General features: G+C 43.3%; 1 protein-coding gene across 1 annotated transcript in view; it reads left to right on the top strand.

Annotated features, from left to right (window-relative positions):
- Positions 1-27,500, top strand: part of LOC310775854 (venom factor-like) — a gene marked incomplete at both ends in the record, with an annotated part of 96,400 nt that overhangs the window by 62,118 nt on the left and 6,782 nt on the right. The window contains 16 exon segments of the mRNA XM_083635980.1: positions 5,023-5,108; positions 6,038-6,177; positions 6,420-6,632; positions 9,222-9,282; positions 9,431-9,514; positions 11,933-12,136; positions 13,250-13,325; positions 13,765-13,927; positions 14,664-14,771; positions 15,807-15,966; positions 19,297-19,460; positions 21,936-22,091; positions 22,352-22,411; positions 22,688-22,778; positions 23,131-23,182; positions 25,403-25,490. Coding sequence (XP_083492106.1) covers positions 5,023-5,108; positions 6,038-6,177; positions 6,420-6,632; positions 9,222-9,282; positions 9,431-9,514; positions 11,933-12,136; positions 13,250-13,325; positions 13,765-13,927; positions 14,664-14,771; positions 15,807-15,966; positions 19,297-19,460; positions 21,936-22,091; positions 22,352-22,411; positions 22,688-22,778; positions 23,131-23,182; positions 25,403-25,490 — 1,906 coding nt within the window.

Below are 27,500 nucleotides of genomic sequence, written 5' to 3'. Positions count from 1 at the left end.
GCGGCTCTTGATTCTCCTGTACCTCCTGCCCGAGGGCAGCAGGCTGAGCAGGTGATGAGCACGGTGGAGGTGGTCGCGGATGATCTGCTCTGCCCTGGAGAGACAGTGGGAGCTGGCTATGTCGTCTAGGGAGGGGAGAGGACAGCCAGTTCTCCTCTCGGCTGTCCTGATCACCCTCTGTAGCCTCTTCCTGTCAGCAGCGGTGGAGCCAGCGTATACACACTGTGATGGCATACGCCAGTACGCTTTCGATGGTGGAGCGGTAGAAGGTTACCAGCAGCTTCTCCTCCAGATTGTTCCGTCTGCGTACTCTCAGGAAGTGGAGTCGCTGCTGGGCCTTCTTTACCACCGCTGCAGAGTTGACTGACCAGGCGAGCTCCTCAGAGATGTGTGCCCCCAGGAACTTAAAATGGGGGACCCTCTCCACACAGTCCCCATTGATGTAGAGCGGGACAGGGGTCTTATTCTTCCTGTAGTCAATGACAACCTCCTTGGTTTTCTTGGTGTTGAGGGAGAGATTGTTGCTGGCACACCACTCCACCAGCCGCTGCACCTCGTCCCTGTACGCCGTCTCGTCGTCATTCATTATGAACCCCACCAGGGTGGTGTCGTCCGCGAATTTGATGATGGTGTTGGTGGGGTGGGTGGGAGTGCAGTCATGGGTGTAGATGCCATACAGGAGCGGGCTCAACACGCGGCCCTGTGGGGAGCCGGTGCTCAGCGTCAGGGTGGAGGAGCTGTGTGTCCCGATTTGAACAGATTGTGGGCAGTTTGTCTTTGATACAGGCACAGGTGGATGAGGGGAAGTCCACGCCCACCCATTCATTTGAATGAAGGCTGCTCATCAGAATCAGAAAGACTTTAATGATCCCCGGGGGGAAATTGGGAATATCATTGGCGCATTAAACAAATTGAAGTGGTTTTCTTCCGGGTTACGGAGGCTGCCATTGGGCCCAAGGGATGTGCGCATGTGTGCTATGTGAGCAGAGCTGAACGCAGCGGAGAACACGCCATAAGTAAGTTTTTTACAATTTAAACTTATTTCAACACAAAATTAATTTCTGAGGACTTTTGATGCCTACAAGCAGGGTAGTAGGTTTCAATAACTGCCACTTTACGAACATTATTGTCAAAAAATGGAGCAACAAAAAAGCTACAATTGAGCTGTAATCTTGATGAGATTAACGTTAACGTTTTTTTCCGTTTCCTCAGGTGAATCCGGGAGGACAGCTGCTGTCCACTCCCGTCTGTTGACGCCCAGGCTATGGGTCAGGAGGATTGACCAGGCTATGGGTCAGGAGGATTGACCAGGCTATGGGTCAGGAGGATTGCCCAGGCTATGGGTCAGGAGGATTGACCAGGCTATGGGTCAGGAGGATTGATCGGAGGATTTTGTTGATTATTGTTGTCGTCATAATAAACTGAGACAGCTTGTAAAGATATCTGTGTCCTTCTTCATCAAAATGCTAGACCCCATCGCTTATTGTTATTAGTCATTTAAAATATTATTTTCTCTAATCTCAAAATGGTTTCATTGTTTAAAATGGCACATACCTATGCAGTAAAATAGCTGAAATACTGTTTCCAAAGTCTTCTACTTGGGTATTTGTTGAGCGCCTTGTTATGATGGTGCTATGATAGAAATTGATTTCGTGACATCACATTAATATACTGGGATCTAGTGGGCTGACTAAAACTTGATAATGTGCTAATTGTTTTTACACAGTGTTTGCGTTTTAATTGTTAGATGCCGCCACGTTTTATTGTGATTGAGTTTGATGCAATGCCAATGTTTGTCTAAAAACGTGCAGTGTCACACTGCATCGAGTTGACTTGTTTAGTTGTGTCACCAGACGGGCGAGTTGTATATTATCAAAACTTGCAATAAACCCTATTGGCATTTTACAAGTAAAATAGAAACGGTGTTGTGGTGGACCATTTGCACGCCGAATTTACTAGAAGACCCGGATAACTTTAACTTAATTGAATTACTTGCACATCCTTGCCGTCTGTAATCGCGTGCAGCCGATGACGTTGCATATATCCCAGTGTTTGCGGAGATTTGTGTCCGCCGCGCGTACCGCGGCTGCCCGCTCTAACTCATGTTGGCTCGTGTAATGCAATGCAACAACTGTCTGGCTTGTGAGCTAACTTACTGCTTGATAAAAAATAATAGAAAGAGGAAGAGGAAAATATAATATGCTGCTACTGTGTAAATCTGTGTCATGTCATCACAGCAAAGTGGAATCTTGATGTCAGCATTCACTTCCTAGACAATGGCGCTGGATTCAACAAGATTTTGAGACTCATTCATCAGACATTGAACAATACAATGTCAATCTTACCGATCTATCCAATCAACAACCAATGAGGTTGAATAAATGAATTGATTGGTAGTGATTGGTGAGGGTGGTTTAGGCTTCACTGTTCCCTGTGAAGTGCATGTGTTTTTCAACCAATCATATTTAGCATTAGATAAATTGCCGAGGAAATGAAACGCCCTATGGGGGAATGTTTTTCTACTGTACCCCTGAAGGACAGACCCACTGGCACAGACCTGGCACAGACTCTGTCTGCATGCCGCTCCATCAGTGCCCTACAGGTGTCACTGTTGTTGAAGCATTTTAAGAATAGCATGATTTTTATTAAGAAAAAACACATTTGATTGATATTTTATTAAAAATATATATATTATTATATAAAATCCCCCATCTCTTCTAAAAAAACAAGGGAGGTCCATCCTCCCGTGCCTCACTAGAAAAACCTCCTGTGGTAATGATCCTTCCAAGTCCATTTTTGGGGTAACTGCAAGAGTAGGCTATCATCACGGTTTATAACGGTGAAATACTTTACTGGACAGGCCGCTTAATGTGTCAACCCTGCAGTAGCCTACTCTATATGCCTGCTACTGATTGTTTTCTATATAGGCTATATCCTATGGTTGCACTATAATCCTAATTGACCTAACTATAATATACGTACAGTAGCTATAATGATCATTCCTCCTATAGGCCTACATATATTTATAACGGTCACTACATCACACATAGTGTATATTATATAGGCCAACAATAACTGTGATATGACTGTTATAAATATATGTAGGCTAAATATTATATATATATATATATATATATATATATATATATATATATATATATATATATATATATATATATATATATATATATATATATATATATATATATATATATAATATTTAGTTAACTTAACTCATTGAGTGCCATGGACGAGTATGTTCGTCAATTGGTTTAGTAACGTAGAGTGCCAAGGACGAGTATGTTCGTCAATTGCGTTTTTTGACGGTGGGACGTGCATCAAAGCCAGATCCATCTCCTGTGAAAGTATGGTGGCTGTTGAATGTGTAAAAGCTATTTTAGGGACCCATTAGGTGGCGACAGTGCTCTCCAGATTACAGAAAGGCGAGGAAAAAACAGAAGAAGTCGTTGGGGAAACGGAAATTGCATCGCATCCGTATGCATCGATATGCATGAAGCATAACGTTAGCTGTGCCTGCAGCAGCCAATCTGCTGCCACAATTGAGCATCTCCGTGTCCGCTGCGATAGCCCATCCGCATGATTTTGTTATTAGTTGTTATTATTCTCAACTGGAAGCATGGGAGCCGGTGACAAATACACGCGGAACGCTGTAAAAAAGCTGGATGTAGCGGACTTTTCAGTGCAGAGCAAACGCAGCAGAAAGCCCCAGAGACACTCCCATACGGAGGAGGAGTGTGCAGTTGAGGGGGGGGGGGGGGGGGGGGGCACGCAGAGCAGCACACAACACTGATCCAGACAGACCCAGACAGCAGGACAGGATTGGCAAACGCAAGCTAGAATATCTGATGCACACCAGCAGTAAATCAAGAAGCTGCAACCAGCAGCGCACGCAGGGGCCAGCGCTGCTGGTTGCAGCTAAAAAATATTGTTTTGCCAAACAAAATTCCTTGGTTTTCGCTGTTCTATTGAAGGAAATTATTTTTGAGGTGTGACTACATCAGAAAATATTAGCTTCAGTCAGTGATGTGCATGAAATGTTTAATTTCACAAAAGGCTCATTATCTCAGCTTCTAGAAAAAAACGGCTGCTTTTGGTTAAATCAAGCTATCTTCTCCGGCTGATAACTAAAGAACGGAAAATGATATCAATAAACCTGTTTTTGCTGATGATAGAAGAGAGTCTCATCGTTCTTTTTGCGTGTTCGGTGTTTACATAGTAATATCACACAATATTCTGTGGGCCTCGAGAAATCACTGAAAACGCTCTGAAACTCTGGCACTGGGAGCGTCCGTTCTCCAAAAGTGGCTGGCACTCAATGAGTTAATATCAGTTATATAAGTTAATATAAGTTATAATATCAGTTAACTTGCTTTTTATTTACTTTAATAGCCTTACTATTTATAGTTGTCTAAGAAACTAGCCTTTAAGCATAAGCCTTTAGATCAAATTCTCTTTAGGATGATGAATCAGGTGTGTCATCACTCAGGTGTGTCCAAATGCTTGACTGGTAGTTTGACTGGTCCTGTACTTTGATGAACAAAAATAAAAAAAAGAAAACAAATAAAGAAAGTTTAGGGTTGTCATTTTATCTTAGCTCTTCATTATTTTACTTGCCAAACACGGGTGTGGTAAACAGTACAGATCATGCTTGCTAAGGTAACGGCGTTGTGTAGGTGGTACTTGCAGCAAGCAACCCATGTTAAGGGCTTGTCCAGGGGTGGGTACGAACCGCCGACCTTCGGCTTGGGAGTCCGACATGTTAACCACAACACCAAGAGAGCTAGCTCCCTTGGCGGAGCTGATTAACATGCCTTTATACTGGGGAGTGAGTTTAACCAATCCACTCGCTACCACTCGGGACTCACGAGGAATCCGCGCTGATTCACCTCGATTACACTAATACACACAGGATTATTTATGACATCTTGTCAGGGAGGAGTGGCTCTGAACTTTGACCTCCTCAGTGATTACTGTATTTGCTAACATGAATCTGATCAACAGGTTGTCGTCTGTCACTGTAGACTCCATCTTACCTGACAGCATCACAGAGTGGGGTGTGATGGGCATCAGCGCATCACCTGAGACAGGTAGGAGGGGGAGAGAGGTGGGACTTAATATAGATTTTAAATCATAGATTTGGAGAGAGGTGGGAGTTAATATAGATTTTAAATCATAGATTTGGAGAGAGGTGGGAGTTAATATAGATTTTAAATCATAGATTTGGAGAGAGGTGGGAGTTAATATAGATTTTAAATCATAGATTTGGAGAGAGGTGGGAGTTAATATAGATTTTAAATCATAGATTTGGAGAGAGGTGGGAGTTAATATAGATTTTAAATCATAGATTTGGAGAGAGGTGGGAGTTAATATAGATTTTAAATCATAGATTTGGAGAGAGGTGGGAGTTAATATAGATTTTAAATCATAGATTTGGAGAGAGGTGGGAGTTAATATAGATTTTAAATCATAGATTTGGAGAGAGGTGGGAGTTAATATACTGTAGATTTTAAATCATAGATTTGGAGAGAGGTGGCAGTTAATATACTGTAGATTTTAAATCATAGATTTGGAGAGAGGTGGGAGTTAATATAGATTTTAAATCATAGATTTGGATCTGTATGTACACGGTTTCTCTCGCTTCTACCATCGATCTTTCAAAATGTCTCCCTTTTGCCTAGCGCATAAACCTCTACAGACATGTTTGTTTTACTATACTTGTGAGGACCTCCCATTACTACATTTATTCCCTGACACATAATGATATAAACCAATATCCACACATGCTGTGTTGCAGTTCTCACCTCTTTTCTGAAATTTGTTGTCAAATTCTGCTAAATTTCTTAGTGGGTTGCTTTATTCATACCAAGCTACAGTATTATGTGCGAGAGGCTCTGATATAGTGGTCGAGTCTGACTCGATCCACACATATTCATACACAAGCACGCACGCACGCACGCACACACACACACACACACACACACACACAACTAATGTGTGTGCTTCTAAATGCTTGTAGGTTTCTGTGTTGCCGAGCCGTACAACGTCAAAGCATGGAAGCAGTTCTTTGTGGACCTGAAGCTGCCTTATTCAGTAGCGAGGAACGAACAGGTGGTGATTAAAGCTGTGCTGCACAACTACGGCCAGGAAGACCTGCAAGTAAGACCAGCTCACAACTCACCCACAGCACACACACTTCCTCCTCAGTCACCTGACCAGCTCACAACTCACCCACATTTTATCTGGATTTGGGTTTCCAGGGGCTTTAAGAAAATGTGTATACAGTTCAAATACAATTTCTCCTGGCACTAATCTCTCTCCACAGAAGTTATACAATAACATGACATACATTAAATAAACTATGAGCATTTGTGACTGTTCTGCGGCTGTTTTGTGCCCAGGTGAGATTGGTGCTGATGAAGACAGTGGGCATGTGCAGCATCGCCTTCAAAGAGAGACACACACAGGAAGTGACTCTGCCGGCCGGTGCTTCTCTGGTGCTGCCTTACGCCATTGTACCGCTGGTGGTGGGGAAACTCCCTGTGGAGGTGATGGTGCTAGGCAGGGGGGAGGTGTTGGTAGGGGACCGCGTCCAGAAACTGCTGCGGGTGGTGGTGAGTCACTTTTAATGAGAATATATAACGGTGATACACCAGCCATCATTTGGTGTTCCTATATTGTTTTAACAAACGAGTCAACTGGTAAAATAGTGAAGCTCAATGGTGTGTTTTGGAATTTACTAGTCATGATGGTGAAGTTCAGACAAAACATTAAATGCTTCACAGACAAGAAAACGTCACCAAGAAAAAAAAAAAAACATACAAAAATCAGACATAAATTGGACATTAAAAACAGGGTTAAAGCTAAAAACAAAATACCCGTGCAACTGTGCGCCATCGTGCAATGCGCCATGGCTGCAGTTATGGAAATCGCCCGCTCTGCTGGCTCCCAAAATCATAACTGACAGACAGACAGGCACTGCCCACCCACCACGGCGCCATTGTGCAACTTGGTGCCATCGGCTCATACTACATACTACATACTACAGGGGGCGGCTGTACCTCGGGAGGTAGAGCGGGTCGTCCACTAATCGCCTTGGATAAAAGAGGTCGGTGGTTCGATTCCCGGCTCCTCCAGTCTGCATGTCGAAGTGTCCTTGGGCAAGACACTGAACCCCAAAATTGCTCCCGTTGGTGTGCCAGCACGCTGCATGGTAACCTGCCGCCATCGGTGTGTGAATGGGTGAATGTACCTACTGACTGTAAAGCGCTTTGGATAAAAGCGCTATATAAATGCATGCCATTTACCATTTAGTAGCGAGCTTTATTCACGAATGACATGGCGATTAGATCTATGGCATGAAATGGCATGGCAACTCATTCTATGGCATGGCAGCATGGCAACTAGTTCTGTGGCGTAATGACTCCATGGTAAGATGCCTCTCTTGTTGTGGTGAGAGAACTACATCACAGCTCGAGTGACATCACAGTTGGGCAATCAGTTGCTTGAGTGAGGGGTGTCTGGGTAGTGTGTAGAGGTAAAAGCACTCGCCTACCACCGTCGGGACCCGGGTTCAATTCCCGGCAGCATTACTTCCGGCTTGGTCAGACGTTCCTACAGACACATTTGGCCGTGTCTGCGGGTGGGAAGCCGGTGCGGCATGGGAGGCGGCAATGCAACATAAAGGATGCCAACTGCCATGAAACACCACAGAAGAAGAAGTTGCTTGAGTGACATCACTGATGGCATCACATTTGCTTGAGTGGACTTCAGTGATGACATCACAATTGTTCAAGTGACATCACTGATTAAATCACTTCCATCACAAATTGTGACTGACAGGACCCCACAGACAGACAGACAGACAGACAGACACCGCTCACTTAGCCAATTTTAACTAAGAAGATATCATAGACACTTATTTAGGTTGAAATGAGTTTCAACTAGGGATGCACCGATCGATCGGCACGTGACCGGAAATGGCCGATTTTCACGTGATCGGCCTCGATCGGTGATCTGTTCCGGTCACTCTAAATAGCCGATTCTGTGAGCCGATTTTCACATGACGTGCGCGCACCCCAAAGCACCGAGACAGGCACCCAGCCACCACACCACACACGCCAGCATACCTTCCTCGTTGTGGATTTTTTTCACCGTCAGTGAAGTAGACAAAGCTCGCAGTTTGTCACACATGCAAATCGAAAATAAGCCGTGGAGACAGAGGTGCGGCCGTGTCCCGCTCGGCTGGAGTCCAGTCAGAGCGGCTCGCTTCACCTCACTGGCCCCCCTCTCTCTGCTCTCTCCCCGGGAAGCGGTGCTCCAGCAACCCGCCACCGCGCACAGCCGGCTTGGCGAGTGTGTCCAGTATAACCATTCCCCGACCTGCTTTTCCATTCCACATCAGCGCTGCTGCCTCAGCCTGTCAAGTCATGTTGTAACGTGACGTGGATACAGGAGAGACTATTTGTTTCGTATTGCAAATAGAACGACATGAGAACGACGGACATAATAATAAAAATGCATCGGACTCACAAGTGTGCAACGTTTTCTGTGCGTGACGATATTTTTTCGGATGGCAGATAAAAATACGCATACCAAACTTCGGACTGTGTGTAAACTCCGCCTGATATTCAGACTGAAGATCGTTACTGTAACTCATAAACTCATTTCCCCTCTACTCAAGAGGACTGGTCTGGAGCCAGTCTATAAACTCCTTGTCCATGGATCATTTTGATGTTCTGTTGCACCTGTTTTCTTTTGGAAAAGTAAATGCATGATAGCTGTGGGATATAGGCTATTGGATTTAATTTAATTTTTGTATTCATTGTATTTGCACAAAAAAGCTCTGTCCAGTAGCCTAACCTGGAACACTTTTATTTTGAGATGTGTTTGAGTGAGAAGGTCCTACTTCATGCAAATGATAAGAATTGTTTATTTGTTTATTTGGATCCCCATTAGATGTAAGAATTGTTCTATGAATCTTAATTTTTAAACAAAGTTACAAAAACGTTTGTGTAAGCTGTCAATTGTTGTTTTTAGAAAAAAAAATCGGAATCGGCAAAAATCGGTATCGGCAAGTCAGACTATTCAAAAATCGGAAATCGGAATCGGCCAAGAAAATGGCAATCGGTGCATCCCTAGTTTCAACCTTTTTAGTTTAGTTTGATTTTCACTAAGCAAAGCTATTTTCTGAACCCAAACAGATGGAAGGAGTGCAGAAGACTGAAGTTTGGAGTTTGGTGTTGAACCCATCTGCAGAAGGCGGTAAGAAGATTGTAATGACATGTTATTTTCAGTGCTCTGCTGTTAACGGTATTAACATGCCACATTTATGGGTTTTTATCCTTAAGTTGTACGTATTTACAGTAGTTGACACTGTCATCCAGAGCATCTGTGTTTGTGCCTGGTGCAGGGACACAGACAGTTCATCATCCCAAGGTGGAACTGGAATCAGTTGTGCCGAACTCCCAGCCAGTAACGCTCATCAATATCAGAGGTGAGACACTGCAGAGTCATACATCAGATCTGCAATTAGGCCCCGCCCCATTTTAGGGGGAAAACACAAGCCTCGCCCCATTGACTTCAATGTAAAATAGCACTACCAATTATTATTTTTTAAATAACAGAATCTATCTCATTTATTAATGACCCCAAAACACCATCACATGACAAATTGCAACTCGCCTGGCCATAGAATGGGCAAAATACATCAGAAATATTACTTTGACCCATCTAAAATCATGTGACTTATGTCACCAGCCCCGGCTGGTCGTCATAGCGACCGCACATCTGCCCTCCGCCCATAGCCCAAGTAGGCTATAACGTATAAGGTTAAAATTTAATCCATACACGGAACTTTTAAACATGGTTATGAAATCCTGTTGCCTCTATGACCTACATGGGCAATGAGACCATCGGCCAGGAGAATGGATATCAATTTGTTGTTATTTAGCGTTACACGCTACGGGGAAAAGGGAAGCCACCACCCCGGCCGGCCACTCACCAGGCAAGACCGCGGCTTCGCTAAACCCCCGCCTCCGGCCTAGCGGAGCCAACGTAAACACACAAATAAAAGGGCTTCCTGAGTAGCGGACTTTTTCTCTCTCAAAACAATTGAAAACCACCGTCATGTTAAAGCTGAGCAAGGAGATCAATTTTATTTCACCAGAGCCGAAGGCAGCAACACAAAAGACGATGGAAAGATGATGGAAATAACAGAAGAGAGCAACAGGTGGACACCGGAAGTAGGTCAGAGACGGGTCATGAGTTACATGATTTTAGATGGGTCAAAGTAATATTTCCGATGTATCTTGCCCATTCTATGGCCAGGCGAGTTGTAATATATTGTCATGTCAAGGGGCCATATCTTCGTAGAAGCGATATCCCCTGTTTGCACGTGCCTTAAAGCAGGGAAGATTGCAGTTCGCTGTCCAGGTGTTATGCCGAGTCTTGCACCCCAGCGGCGGCAGCATCCCCACCTCACGGGAGCATATTGTAATGATTTATACAGACATTTAACTGTTTAAAAGTGATATAATTGCCTGGTAGACGTGACCTCCCTGATTTCTAAGTTAAAACAGCCCCAAAATATGTTTGGGATGCAATTCTCGGCGGGGATGCGGAAAGGTTCACGGCACGTGTCGCAAGCGCAAATTAGAGCCGTGTCAAAATCATCTGCGCCCCAAAATGCCTGCGCAAACGGGATTTGAGCGGTTTTAACTACCAGAATTATTCACAGGTGTGGCCAGGCAATGCTGGGCATTACGTCAATCAAAACCAATCAGATTACCGTCTCACAATGGTTGTTTGTGCGAGGCATGCAGTATGCTGTAATTCTCTCCATGCGTAATAGAGTGTACTCACTTGTGTGAGGACAGATCGTCTGTTGTGCCAATGACCCTCCGGGTTATGAAGATAAATAGCCTATGTCCATTGTCCAAAAAGTTTTCTCAATTAATTTCCCTCTTTGCGATGTGATAAAAGTTTCTCAGTGAGTTATAGTTGATTGCCTCACTGAATTATCTGCTAATACCCAATTTTAGCAGCAGAATTTGATGTCCACGCGTGCCAAGGCTGTGCGTAATGACATATCCAAAAGGAATTTTACTTTGCACTGCGCTGCGCAGCACGGAGATTATGGTTGTATGGTATTTGCGCGTAAGATGTCCTTTTCAAAGCTCCTAGCGCAAAGTAATTGCACGCTGCTGACGATAGGATAATGCCATCTATCCCCACATTTTAGCGCTGAAACGCCTGCTTTGGCATGTGGCACGCCTATGCCCAGTACAATAGAGAGCCGCAGGAATGAGTCCAGAAAACATCGATGCTAACACTTCCGGGTTCTTCACTGTTTTTGGCGCGATGCTTCAAATAAGGTCTGTGGTTAACGCAAGCTTATTCAAACGCGAACCAGTGTTCAGCAGGATAATCTTCACACATGAGGACCACTTTTATGAGTTTGGCACCAATGTTTTTGGTGCAAAAACATTGAAAGCTGTAGCATGGGCCAAGGAAGAACCCACTACATGTTGGAGCTGATCGGATCAGATTTGGGTCACGGAAGGGGGCGTGGCTAGGGAAAAGGGGCGGTAGCTAGGAATAGGAAGGTTGTTGTTGTGAGTCGAGTTTCGAAGGTTGTGTAGGCGGAGTGGCTAAGTGTATCTGGGCTGTGGGAGGGGCATGGTCAGGAAAGGAGCGGGGCTAGGGAAAAGGGGCCATAGCGGGCCCGCTCCCCCCCCCCCACCACCAGTTAAATTCATTTATTTTTATTTTTATTTTATTTTTTATTTTTATTCATTTTTGAATTGATATTTTCTTGTAGTTGGTTTGTATCCTGTCCTATTTTTTGGGCCATTTGATGATACAGTTTTTCTCTCCTCTCCTGTCCTCATCTCCTCCTCTCCTGTCCTCTCAGGTAATGTGTTGGCAGACAGTATAGAGAACTCCATCAGCGAAGACTCTCTGGCCTCTCTGATCCGGATGCCCGGCGGTTGTGTGGAGCAGAACCTGGCCAGCATCACGCTACCGCTCATCGCCACGCTCTATCTGGACCGAGCCAATGACTGGGAGAGCGTGGGGGTGCAGCGCAAGTCAAAGGCCCTCCGATACATCAGGAGAGGTGAGGGGGACGAGGAGGGAATAGACGATAGATGGATGATGAATGGATGGATGGTTAGGAGACATGGCTAAGATAGAGGTGTGAGTCTGGAGGCAGAGAGATGCACACGCTGGATAGGAAACAATGGCTCATTGATGGTGTGTACTGTAGATGGATGCCTGCCAACACGTTCTCATCCCAGGGTGTCAAATTCCGCCGCTTTGTCACGACCCTTCGCGTCACTTTTTAACTTTGACTTTTTAACACACTGCGTACCGTTTTCTCCATTTTCCGACGCCACCGGACACCACCTTTTCACGAGAGCGTAATGGTTGTGTTCAGGGACCTATGGTAAAACAACTTGGTTAAGGTTAGCGTTTTCGTTTGAGTTCTAACTTATCGTACGCAAACACCGGTCTCCAGAATGAAAGGCAAGTGTGTATGCCCTCCTTCCACCCCGATCACAACCCGGGTTACTGACAGAAGTGTTCTTTCTCCCGTGGTGTTAAAGTTTCTGAATGGATGGTGGGAGCAGTTGTATTTAATAATGTTGCTGATGGGTTTATATTATGGTTAGTTGAAAAGCCTGGTGCGTCTCTTACAGAGGCTAAAGGTGTAATCGCTGTGTAATAGCTGGACCCAAGGATGCAGGAGACAGAGACAAAATGTGCGTTTAAAGTCTTTACTGACTGAAAGATAAACACAAGGTACAGTTCAGAGTTCAAATCCCAAGAGGCAAAACTAGCTTTAGAGTTCAAAGTCCCCTTCAGGGCTTCAGCACCTTGGAGAGTTGTCAAAACCTGGAGTGGATTATGTGTAACGGCGTTGTGTAGGTGGTACTTGCCCAGGGGTGGGATACGAACCGCCGACCTTCGGCTTGGGAGTCCAGCATGTTAACCGCAACACCAAGAGAGCTAGCTCCCTTGGCGGAGCTGATTAACATGCCTTTATACTGGGGAGTGAGTTTAACCAATCCACTCGCTACCACTCGGGACTCACGAGGAATCCACGCTGATTCACCTCGGTTACATATGCACAGCAGTGGACGGGGCTCCATGTTGCTGTGTATTAGTGTGGAGGTCTGACTCTTTACATGCCGTCTGGACATTGCTCCATGTTGCTGTGTATTCCCAGGTTATGAAAAGCAGCTGGTGTACCGTAAGAGTGATGGCTCCTACCCCCCCTACAGGAACCAAGGCGCTAGTACATGGTACAGTACAGTCATTACATTATATTTTGATGGACCCTCATAAAGTGGCAATATTTTAGTTTTACTCTCTTTTTTGTAAATTTTTTGTCTCTTTTTTCTCTTTTTTGTAAAATTGTAAGCGCTCATTAATTGTTGCTGTTTATTATTTCATCTCTGTCTTTAATGTTAAGTGTTCATTGCAGTTGTGTTCCCTGTCAATCAAACAGTGTGGGGGAGGAGCTTGAGTTTTCTGTTGATGAAGTTTGATATTCTATAGGTGGTTGCACTTGCTTACAGTGTTACTGGGCAAGTTACTCTGGAAATGTAATTAGTTACTCATTACTCCTTAAAAAAGTAATAAAAGCGACTTTATGAAGTAAAAACAATTTGTTTGTAAAATCAGATAATCTGCTTAAAAGGCCAATAAATATAGGCTAATCAAAGTGAAATTAAATCTCAGGATCACAGCCTACGTGGTGAAGGTTTTCTCCATGGCTCATTCTATCGTCGGCATTGACGTCGATGAGCAGCAAGTGTGCGACGCTCTGCTCTACCTGATGAGCAAACAGATGTTTTCTGGGAACTTCAGAGAGGACAACCCAGTCTACGAAACCACCATGATTGTATGACACACAAACACACAGACACTTCCGCACGCGCACGCACACACACACACACACACACACACACACACACACACACACACACACACACACACACACACACACACACACACACACACACACACACACACACACACACACACACACTCTGACTCACTCACACTATGGATGTGTGTGTGGACACAGTCAGGGATAAATCATCATAGAAGAGGCAGAGAGACCAAATTCTCCCTCAATAGCCTCAATAAACCAGAATGCATTGCAGCAACATAACATTTTGTATTTTAAACAAGGGACTTTCTCTCACCAGACTCAGCTATTTCTATCAGTCTCTCCACCTATATGTTAAACCCAAAGCTGAATATGCCCATTCTCTTGGGGGGGTTGTCAAAGGGCATTCTGGGAATTGTAGGAAGTCTCTAACGTAAGTAGATTGAGGGAAAGTAGATTCACACACACACACACACACACACACACACACACACACACACACACACACACACACACACACACACACACACACACACACACACACACACACACACACACACACACACACACACAAACACAAACACTGCAATATGAAATAACTCCTGGAATATATAAAACAATATTAAACTTGATACATTGATGATGATACTGTCGGCTGTATAACAGTGTTAGTTGATTATTTAAAAAACAAATGTTTTTTTGAACTGATTTTGGTGAAATCCTCTCTTCCTGTGTGTGTCACCAGGGCGGTCTCCATGGCGATGAGCCTAAGACAACTCTGACAGCCTTCGTCCTCATAGCGCTGGCTGAGGCCAAAGAGGCAGGGATCCACTGTACTAACACTGATCTGGAGGTAACACACACTCAAAATGTGTATATGTTTACAAAGGGCTTTAGAGACCATACAATAAAAGACAAAAGGACAGCAACTGTAAAAGTACCAGAATCCTGAGCAAACCAAAAAAAAAAAAAAAAATCGATAGTCTTTTCTTTTTCTTTTTTTTTTCTTTTTTTTTGGTGGTGGGGGGGGGGGGGGGTTGTTGCCTTTATTTGATAGGACAGTCTGATTTGAACCCGGGTCGGCCGCGGGAAGGACTAACCCTTTGTGGTATGCGCTCTACCAGGTGAGCCCCATATAGTCATAGCAGTATTAAAGGGCAGTTTAGAGCCCAGCGATTTATGGTCGTTGCGACCGACCATGATCACATTCCATCATTGGTGATAACGACGAAGTGTTTATACTTCCAGCGACGGGCGATATGCCATCGTTGTGATGACCATCGTCAAGACTTCATCTGGATTCAACTTTGACCCCATCGTTGGCTCCGTTGTCATGACAACCACCATTTTCTTCTCTCCTACCGCAGTTTCTGAAGCCACTAGTTAGCTAGCTAGTTGAATTAACAATGGAAGAAGATCACAAATTTGTCGAAAACGTAATAAAGATGACACGGTTCCCGTGCGTTTGGGCTAACGACCGGGCAGATTATGAAGATGCTGTTAAAAAGGCAAATGCCTGGAAAGCAGACATTCTCAACGCAGACGGTAAGTAACAGCTAACACATCGTTAGCATGGATAATCATACAGCATGTTAGCAAGCAGATAGACTAGTTTTGTAATGTTGCAATCAAAACGGTAACGTTATGCCTTGACTGGCTAGCTTCTCTATCTGTCCGCCCGGCATTAATCCATGTGAAAATATCCTGCTCTGCGCCTCTGCGATGCGTTCTCCTATCGCCTGGGTGTTTATACTTTTTACGATCGACAGCATCCCAAATCAGCGTTGAGCGATACTGGAAAGGACATCACGTTCAGCGATGCCCGTCCGGCTATGATACATCGCTGGACTCTAAACTGCCCTTAATAGGTATACCATCTTCTCTGTAGGCTGCCACCCGTAAGGCCGCCAGGCACCTGAGGTTGAGGTCGCTGAGGAGACAGCTGAGGAGGCCGTACACTGTGGCCATCACCTCCTACGCTCTGGCTCTGCTGGGGCAAGATCCACCGTTCGACCCGATACCTGCCTTACTCACAGCTGCATCTCAAGGTACTGCATCTTTTCACTCTGTCTTACTCTCAGCTGTATCTCAAGGTACTGTATCTGTTCACTCTGTCTTATTCTCAGCTGTATCTCAAGGTACTGTATCTGTTCACTCTGTCTTACTCACAGCTGCATCTCAAGGTACTGTATCTGTTCACTCTGTCTTACTCACAGCTGTATCTCAAGGTACTGTATCTGTTCACTCTGTCTTACTCTCAGCTGCATCTCAAGGTACTGCATCTGTTCACTCTGTCTTACTCTCAGCTGCATCTCAAGGTACTGTATCTGTTCACTCTGCCTTACTCACAGCTGTATCTCAAGGTACTGTATCTGTTCACTCTGTCTTACTCTCAGCTGTATCTCAAGGTACTGTATCTGTTCACTCTGTCTTACTCACAGCTGTATCTCAAGGTACTGTATCTGTTCACTCTGTCTTACTCACAGCTGCATCTCAAGGTACTGTATCTGTTCACTCTGTCTTACTCACAGCTGCATCTCAAGGTACTGTATCTGTTCACTCTGCCTTACTCACAGCTGTATCTCAAGGTACTGTATCTGTTCACTCTGTCTTACTCACAGCTGCATCTCAAGGTACTGTATCTGTTCACTCTGTCTTACTCACAGCTGCATCTCAAGGTGCTGTATCTGTTCACTCTGTCTTACTCACAGCTGCATCTCAAGGTACTGTATCTGTTCACTCTGTCTTACTCACAGCTGTATCTCAAGGTACTGTATCTGTTCACTCTGTCTTACTCTCAGCTGTATCTCAAGGTACTGTATCTGTTCACTCTGTCTTACTCACAGCTGCATCTCAAGGTACTGTATCTGTTCACTCTGCATCTTTTCACTCTGGAAATGAAGAGGATATCACCTATAAAGATTTTGTCAACCAAGGACTAAAGTTACTATACTGTTTTGGACATTTCATTCAAGAACATACATCTCCATTCCATTCCTCCCTTCCCACTGTGCACTGTGGTTTGACTCAACCCATGAAATTAGTTCTGTCTCCAGTGCAGATCTGCCTCTGAAAAAAGTCCACTACAGGTGGATACATATGTATTACACTACTATCTACTCTTTTAACATCTACAGGTGGATACATATGTATTACACTACTATCTACTCTTTTAACATCTACAGGTGGATACATATGTATTACACTACTATCTACTCTTTTAACATCTACAGGTGGATACATACATATTACACTACTATCTACTATCTTAATGTCTACAGGTGGATGCATATGTATTACACTACTATTACATTATGTATTACACCACTATTACATACATATTACACTACTATCTACTCTCTTAACATCTACAGGTGGATGCATACATATTACACTACTATCTACTCTCTTAACATCTACAGGTGGATGCATATGTATTACACTACTATTACATTATGTATTACACCACTATTACATACATATTACACTACTATCTACTCTTTTAACATCTACAGGTGGATGCATACATATTACACTACTATCTACTCTTTTAACATCTACAGGTGGATGCATACATATTACACTACTATCTACTCTCTTAACACGTTGACTGCCAACGACGTGTTAACACGTTTTCAATATCCAGCTGTTGACTGCCAACGACGTGTTAACACGTCAAAAAAAATCGTTTTTTTTTTTTTGACGGTGGATCGTTGATCTGGCCCTTTTGCATCTCCTATTATAGTGTTAGAGCCGCCGGGCGTGTGCAATCCATTCCGCCGACCCACTGAGTGGAGACGGTGCTCAGACTATTGAGAGCCAAGCAAGCCAAGACAGCAGCATGGAAGCCATTATCGTGAAAATGGATGGGGCGAAAACACTTTCGTTTTCGCGCTGATTGCTGGCGGTGCGGGGTTGCAAACTTGCATGGTGGATTGCGGATGGAGCACACTTTGAGGCACGCAGCGTACATATGACCAGAGTCGCAGGGGCTTCATCGGAGCTCTCGGCCAGGGCTCCGGGAGGCGGGCGAGTCCAGCCGGGCTTCCTCGGGGAGTGGCCACGCAGACACGCACAGCGGCAGCGGGGCAGTGAGACTGGCGACAAGCTTGTGGTGCAGCAGGCAATTTTGCCTTGCAAAATAGCACCAAATTGGAAACAGCCATAAAAGGCTTTTAGAATGGGATTTTCAACCCATTCTTTTTTGTTTCTTTTTCGCTCTAATTTAGAGTAATTTAATTTCTATTCAGAAATTTATTTGAGAGGTCGAGAGTATGAGAAAGTGCATTTGCACAGGTAGGAAAGTGTATGTGACACGGCGCTGCAGCCAAGAAGAACGCCCACGGAGGGAGGAGTTGAGCAGAGGGGAGTTTCCTGCTGTTATGGAGGAAATTACTGTTCAAAACTATTGTTTAGGTCTTACTGATGCCAAAAATGAATGGTTAAAGTGACTGTTCCATCGAATTTCACAAAAAGCCGTTTATCTCTGAATAAATTTTCAGACGCTGAAACCATGCTGTATTCAACTGCTAATGCTTACATAACTACTAACTCTACAAACTAACTCTTTTAGACAGAGAAAGCACACATTATATTAGTTATTTTTAGATGATTGGTGTTCACGAAGTCCTAACAGAAAAGAATCCTTGGCTCTTGTAAAATGAGCCTAGAATCCTCAAAAAAAAACCTGGCAGAACTTACCTACAGCATTGAAAAAAGGCTGGCAGTCAATGTGTTAATGTCTACAGGTGGATGCATACATATTACACTACTATCTACTATCTTAATGTCTACAGGTGGATGCATACATATTACACTACTATCTACTCTTTTAACATCTACAGGTGGATGCATACATATTACACTACTATCTACTCTTTTAACATCTACAGGTGGATGCATACATATTACACTACTATCTACTCTTTTAACATCTACAGGTGGATGCATACATATTACACTACTATCTACTCTCTTAACATCTACAGGTGGATGCATATGTATTACACTACTATCTACTCTCTTAAAGGAACACTCTGCCCATTTTCAACCAGCTTTGTATCATTAGAACATCAGTAGTATATCAGAAAACTGTAAACGGTTTTGAAGTCTGTCATTCAATTTGACAGTTATTGAGTGTTAAAGTGTGGACCAGTGACATCACTGGTCCACACTAACTCAAATTAATAACTCATTAACTCAAATCAACTCTCAATAACTGTCAAACTAGATGACGGTTTTGAAGTCATTCATCTCTGTCCCACCTACCTCTCTCTGTGTCTATCTCTCTCTCCCACCCACCTCTCTCCCTCTCCCACCACCTCCCTTTCCCACCCACATCTCTCTCTCTCTCTCTCTCTCTCCCCCCTCCCCTCCAGGAGGTAGCCAGTGGCCTGACACAGGAAACCACCTGTTCACTCTGGAGGCGACCGGCTACGCCCTGCTGGCCCTGTTAAAGAGCGGGCGGCTGCAAGAGGCTGAAGCACCCTTCAAATGGCTGAACAGCCAGCGGAGGAGAGGAGGAGGCTTCGGTTCCACTCAGGTACCAGCAGGGGGCGCCGGGTAGCCCAGCTGGAAGCTGCAGCTCAGTCAACTTGTTATTCATAGAATTCCCACAGCGTCACACACATTTAACTACCAATACAGTGCTTTACAATATACACAGCTCATTGGCTGTGGCTCTCATTTGATTATAATCACTTGTTGATTTATTACAATCATCCGTTATCTCTCCAGCAAAATGGCCGTGTTAATGGAACAGAATATTAAGAACAGTCTCTTGAAGTTAACTCATGTCCGTTGTCCTCCAGGCTTGGATTAGTGCATAATTCCTTAAACCTATTCAGCACTGACTATTCTGTCATGTCATGGTGGGGCCGAAGTCCATTCAAATCCATTCACAACTGACTATTAAATTATGAGCTATTAAAATAATAATAATAATATACTGTAACTAGTAAAATGTGTGAAGATTGTGTTACAGGGATGACGTTTAAGGTGGTCAACTGTGTGAGTGGCTGATACATTTATGAATACTATAACCTCTCTCCAAAATGTTTTTTTTTTATGTTTTGCAAACAACATAAGCGTTTACACCAAAAAGAGCAATTTGAGTGAAGATGAGACAGATCATCCTTACAGTGCTTCTGCTTGCAAAACTGTGCTATAGGCTGTGCAATTGTGAAGACATGGAAAAGCGGACAGCCGGGTGCGACGCTGGAGATGTGAGAGATGTGATGTACATTGATTGTGACTGAATGTGATAGATTCAGTTGTCTAAATGGTTCATAGCTGTTTAGGCTAAATAGCAATGATGAAATGATGACAGATTTTAGCTCGGACAAAAAGATGGCTAAAGTGCATCCAAGCTGGTAAAAAGTGTCAAAGCAGCAATGAGACCCTCAGATCTTCTTTGGGATCGCTACCTGCTCAGGGAACCAATGCCAACAATCTCTGTTTCACAATATTGGGAATCTGCTGAAGAGCACTGACCCTGGAAACCAAACATAAATATCTGTTTTGAGTTTGTCACCACAGAGACATTTATAATAATAAATATAAAATATAGCCGCAAGCGGCGATGCGGGGTCCAAGCTTCCGGTGACTTGGGGGGTATATGTCAGATAGTGCACATTTATTCAGACTTGGTATGTGCACAAGTAAACAAAGTTTGGTTGAGATCCGGTGACCTGACGGTTTCCAAGCAGTACTAGTAGTAGTAGTAGTAGCAGTAGTAGTAGTTTTTTCAGTTTATTTATATTTAGTAGTAGTAGTGTTGGTAGTAGTGGGAGTGGTAGCAATAGTAGCAGCAGAAGTACTAAGAATAGTAGTAGTAGTAGTAGCAGCAGCGGCAGTAGTAGTGGTGGTTGGCTGTTATAGCGCCACCATCTGGTGGATTGGTGTAATTTTTTCCTCTGAGTAGTGGGTGATGTCTTGAAACTATGTAGAAAGGTGGGTGATGTGGGGCGTGTGGTTTCTGAGATCCACACACTTTTAGGGCAGGAAAAGAACAAAAGCAAATACACACAAGTTTAGACATTTATCATTTCAAAATGGTTTCACGTATCCAAAATCCTTTAATAACTTTAGGTCGGGGTAGTCCATAGATAACCCAGAAAAAGTTTTGTGTGATTTGGCCAAACAGTCTAGGAGGAGCTCGCAAAAGTAGGTTTTTGATAAAATTCAAAATGGCGGAAAATCTACCACACAGAAATGGGCGTGGCCTAGTGGGTTAGATACATGATGCTCCAGGGAAACCAGTAGATGTGGAATTTTGATTCTACAGCTCGCAGTTCAGAAGTTATGGACCGACAAACGTGAAATTGGCTGTTATAGCGCCACCATCTGGTGGATTGGTGTAATTTTTTTACTCTGAGTAGTGGGTGATGTCGTGAACCTGTGTGGAAAGTTTGGGTGATGGGGGGTGTATGGTTTCTGAGATCCACACACTTTTAGGGCAGGAAAAGAACAAAAGTAAATACACAAAAGTTTAAACATTTATCATTTCAAGACGGTTTCATGTATCCAAATTCTTTCTGAGTTTTTTAATCAGGGAAGTCCAGAGATGACACACAAAAAGTTTGGGCTCATTCGGGCAAATGGCCTAGGACGAGTTCGTTTTTTTTTTTTTTGAGAAAGTCCAAGATGGCGGAAAATCTAGCAGACTTAAATGGGCGTGGTCTATATGGATAGATGCGTATTGATCCAGGGAATCCAGCAGATGTGGAATTTTGATTCTACGCCTCACAGTTCAGCAGTTATGGGCCAATACGTGAAATGGTCTGTTATAGCGCCACCATCTGGCCGATATGGGTAATTTTTTGTTTCTGAGTAGTGAGGCACATTTACAATCTATGTGCCCAGTCTGGCTAGGCTGAGCATTACAGTTTCTGCTGTACAGTTTTACCGGAGAAGAAGAAAAACAACAATAATCAGAACAGATACAATAGGGATCCACGCACTTCGTGCTTGGACCCCTAAAAAACATCTGCTCCCCCTTCCTTCCCTACCCCCCCAGTCCACCATGGTGGTGCTCCAGGCGCTGTCAGAGTACCTGGTCCAGAAGCCTCCTCCACAGGACCTCAGCCTGCAGGTGGACCTCAAGATTGCGGGGCGCAGTGACGCCCGCTACCATTTTGACCCCACGACCTCCTATATGGCTCGCTCCTCCAAGGTAAGAGAGACGAAACTGCTTCACATTCATATTTCAGGCATTTAGCTGAGCGTGTGTGTGTGTGTGTGTGTGTGTGTGTGTCTGTGTGTGTGTGCACGTGTGTGTGTGCATGTGTGTGGAAGTTGCCATCATCCTTCATGCATTCAAACGCCCTTGTAGTTTAACAGCGATTCTAATAAACAATAAGTTGGTGCTAACTTTACGTCTCTTTGTTCAGTTGTATTTCATCTGCAATTTCTTCTTCTCTGGTGTTTTTCTAGGTGGCCCTGGACCAGGAGTTTGAAGTGGAGGCTCGAGGGAACGGACAGGGAATACTGGAGGTTTGAGCACATGAACACCTTTGTAGACCAATATTGCTGCTGTTACAACTCCAACTTTTGATGTTTTTATTTTGATGGTCCTTGCTGGGAGGTAGAGCTAGTTTCATGACCAAGAAGCTCATGAAATCCATTAGAAACCTATGACAGGGGGGCATTATAATACTTGAATGGGTGTTATTTTCAGCTGCTCTACCAATATTTAACTGATACTAATCATTTCATCGCATTTGTTTTACATGTGGGCTCACTTCCTGATCCTGTGAACTTTGACCTCAGGTCGTGACCTACTACAACCAGCTGCACGAGGTGGATGAGAAAAGACCCTGCAAGGACTTTTACCTCAACGTCACCATTGAAGAATCCAGCGGTAGCTCCAACTCTCACACTTCCCCATATCACAACTTATAACAACAACATAATCTATAACATAATGTGACATAATGTAGCATAAGATAACCTAAAACATGACATAAAATAATGTACAAAATATAATGTAACCTACATCAAGTGATACAAGTGAGAAGACAATTTCATTCCAGTGATTGACAAGTTATTACAATATTATTACAATAGCATAACAAACTGTAGTGCAATGACAATAAAACCCAGCAGATAGTTAGTGGAGGGTGCAGCAGTGACCTAACCTAATGTACATTCACAGCACGAGATCCTCATCCATGACAGACCAAAGCATATTTTGTGTTTTCCTCCCATAACAGAGAAGCCTCCAGCAGATGTGGAGAAGTCCTACCGGATCACCATCAGAGTGAGGTGAGTTATTGCTTCATGACTCATTTGTGTTTGTGTGTTTGGTTTACATTTTATTTAAACGGACAAAGCTGAGAACGAGGAAATGAAGTGAAGCCTGTGAGACTATAGTTCAGGTGGACAACTCAAGTCACGCTGCAGATACGTGATACTCACAGCCACTCTTACTGTATCCAGTATCCCCTCTCAATAAGGCAGTCTAGTAAGGGGACATTCACACCAAAAGCGTTTTTTTTTTCAGTCAGAACGCTATGAAAATCATGGTGAGAGCGCTTCCATTGTGCACAAAACAGCGCACAGAGCGTTTTTTTTTTTGCGCTTCGTTTTATTTTCCGCTGCAGTCGCGCGCACTAGAGTTGAGCACACAATGACCAGATGGACGGTAGCCAGCTGGTTGAGGTTGAGGATCCCTCTGGGAGGAGAAAATGTAGGAGGAGTAAAAAGACGAGCAGCGTGCTTTTCTTCCAAATGTTCAACTTTTTCAGCTTTAAAACGCCCAGAGTGCTCCGCCAAAAAGACGAGACGCCACCAGCGTTTAAACGCCAGGTGCGTTCATTAAAAGAGGAGCACGTCTAGCGCGTCCTTACACAGAGAATGAATTGCAGAAAGACACTGGCAGCTCCAAAAGCGCTTTGGGTGTGAATGTCCCCTAAGTAAGTAAGTAAATCATTTACGATAGCACCTTTCAAAACTATAGTTACAAAGTGCTGTACAAGAGAGAAAGCATAGAATACAATTAAAAGCCAAGTAAAAGAGTAAATTATCAACACAGTCTCACAGACAATTGTAAAATATCGGGTTGAAATTATACACAGATAAGTACACATGAACATTTACAAAAGTATAGTTATTCACATCACACACATCCTACATCCTGTAGATGCATGCTCACAGATACATGAGTGTATTTAAGCCATGTAATCATCACTCCCTGCTCTCATTTGTCTAGCTAGGTGTCTGCTGCAGGGAATGACAGGATCAGACACATGACATGACATGACATGACATGACATGACACGACACGACACGACACGACAGGACACGACACGACATGACATGACATGACATACATGACATGACATGACATGACATGACATGACATGACATGACATACATGACATGACATGACATGACATGACATGACATGACATTAGGTCATTTAGCACAGGGGTTCCCAAACTTTTCCATGCCAAGGTCCCCCAAATAGCATTAGCCTTTGCCCCCCCCCCTATTGCAAGATGTTTTTAAAAACCCATTGACGATATTATTGAAGATGTCAAAAATCACATCCATACAACCTCTGAATATATTTCCTTACTTTTATTAATGTAATAACCTAATAATCTTGTCTTTTCTGTTTTCCATTATAAACATTGTTCCAGAGTCAGACTCAGACTACTGTATTACCCACACCAGGGGGAAATGACAATGAATGTGATGACTGGCAGACAATCAGACAGATGGGCATGACAAATATGATTTTTTTTGTTTGTTAACAATACAATAAATATATTTATAAAATATAATACAAATATATGATATTCTTTATTTATTAAACTGTAGTATTAACAAATGTAACTGAAGGCTTAGGATTAGGGTTATTTTCTTCCCCATAAAGATGTTTCTTTTTAAGCATTTCCATTAATTTGCTGAGGCCCCCCTAATGCCCTCTGGCGGTCCCTGGGGCCCCGGCCCCCCACTTTGAAAATATATTTTTTGTCCAAAGTGACTTACAATAGTCTCTGCAACTATATTTGCATTCAATACGTGAGTTGGCAGACTGAAATGTTTTCATCAGTGACTTGATAGACACTCTCAGAAGTACACACGTTACCAAACAGGAACTAGCCAGTATAACCACAGGCCTTTGGTCATTGAGCCATTCTTCTGGCATTAAGACATTACACTGATTGGCCAAATGGGGGTGCTACAGAGGCAACATTTTTAAATCTTTTGAAAGGCCATAACTGCTTGGAGGAATGATGATGCATCTTGTTAGTTGTTACTGATTGTCCCAATGGGTTCTTGTATCATTAGTGAGGACACCTTTAACTTATTTTCATACGACTCGATTTACCCGTGCTATTCTTATTATGCCCTGAATATTCTAATCTTTCCATGCTGCTCTGTTGACACTAAATAGGAGGCTTGTCATCTCTCCATGTGGTTCCTCTCATCATGTTTGGTATCCTGACCCAGCTCTGTTCCCTTCTCTTTCCACAGGGCTTTAGGACCCAGATATGTCAGGATGGTGGTTCTGGATATCAACCTGCCGACCGGCTTCACCCCAGAAAACTCTGACCTGGAGATGGTAAGCAACACCGCCCGGCGCCCAATAGTGCTCTAAATAATAAGAATGCCTTTAGAGAGGTAAAGTGGGTGACTAGCATACAGAGTAAGCCATATCCAGCATTACAGCCCGTTCACACCATACGCCGAAGCAACGCTCAACCTACGCTGAACCCACAAGTTTCATTTCGGCGTCCTTGTTAACAGGCGAAGCCATTCACACCAGCCGAGCATGTGCCTTCCTCAAAGCACGCTCAAGCGATCATTCAGGATTCATTCCTATTTTCCAAGCGTGACGCGTGAAGCCAGAAGTTGCCAGGCATGAAGTCAATGGGAGTTGTGGGCGGGTTCAAGGCACGCCGAGCGAGGCGAAAAGAGAAGTGGCCCTATCTTCCCAAAAGCGACAATTTAGCGTTTGCTCTTGTTTAATGCCGTGCACAATGCAAATTAGGGACAGGCACAAGTGCATGCCTGTTATAATTTTTAAACAGTTATGTTTCTGTATAAATCATTACAAGTATGCTCCCGTGAGGTGGGGATGCTTTTTTCTTGCTGCCGGGGCGGGGGTGCAAAACTCGGCATACCACCTGGACAAATGCGCAAAGCAGACCGGTATCTTTCCTGCCTTAAGGCACGCGCAAACAGGTGTGCAAGCGCTAATAGGGGATATCGCCTGTCGGAAGATAGGGCCCAACATGTCTAGTATACTATAGTATACTGTAGAACATGTCTAGTATACACGGGATATCACCTGTACGAAGATAGGGCCCGTTGACTTCTACAGTATACTATAGTATACTAGACATGCTGACTTCTACAGTATACTATAGTATACTAGACATGTTCTACAGTATACTATAGTATACTAGACATGTTGACTTCTACAGTATACTATAGTATACTAGACATGTTCTACAGTATACTATAGTATACTAGACATGTTGACTTCTACAGTTTACTATAGTATACTACACATGTTCTACAGTATACTATAGTATACTAGACATGTTGACTTCTACAGTATACTATAGTATACTAGACATGTTCTACAGTATACTATAGTATACTAGACATGTTGACTTCTACAGTATACTATAGTATTCTAGACATGTTGACTTCTACTATAGCATACTAGACATGTTGACTTCTACAGTATACTATAGTATTCTAGACATGTTGACTTCTACTATAGTAGACATGTTGACTTCTACAGTATACTATAGTATACTAGACATGTTGACGTCTACAGTATAGTATAGTATACTAGACATGTTGACTTCTACAGTATACTATAGTATACTAGACATGTTGACTTCTACAGTATAGTATAGTATACTAGACATGTTGACTTCTACAGTATACTATAGTATACTAGACATGTTGACTTCTACAGTATAGTATAGTATACTAGACATGTTGACTTCTACAGTATACTATAGTATACTAGACATGTTGACTTCTACAGTATAGTATAGTATACTAGACATGTTGACTTCTACAGTATACTATAGTATACTAGACATGTTGACTTCTACAGTATACTATAGTATACTAGACATGTTGACTTCTACAGTATACTATAGTATACTAGACATGTTGACTTCTACAGTATACTATAGTATACTAGACATGTTGACTTCTACAGTATACTATAGTATACTAGACATGTTGACTTCTACAGTATACTATAGTATACTAGACATGTTGACTTCTACACTATAGTATACTAGACATGTTGACTTCTACAGTATAGTATACTAGACATGTTGACTTCTACAGTATACTATAGTATACTAGACATGTTGACTTCTACAGTATACTATAGTATTCTAGACATGTTGACTTCTACAGTATACTATAGTATACTAGACATGTTGACTTCTACAGTATACTATAGTATACTAGACATGTGGATTTGCAATAGCTATATGTTCTCTAAAGTGCTGCCCTGATCACATCCAGGCTATTGCTTACTGTCCTGTGTGTGTGTGTGTGTGTGTGTGTGTGTGTGTGTGTGTGTGTGCGCGTGTGC

Source organism: Poromitra crassiceps (genome assembly GCF_964638095.1).
Source record: "Poromitra crassiceps genome assembly, chromosome: 4".
NCBI classification, from domain to species: Eukaryota; Metazoa; Chordata; class Actinopteri; order Beryciformes; family Melamphaidae; genus Poromitra; species Poromitra crassiceps.
Note: the sequence above shows the minus strand (reverse complement) of the source record. Positions and strands in the feature narration are given on the sequence as shown.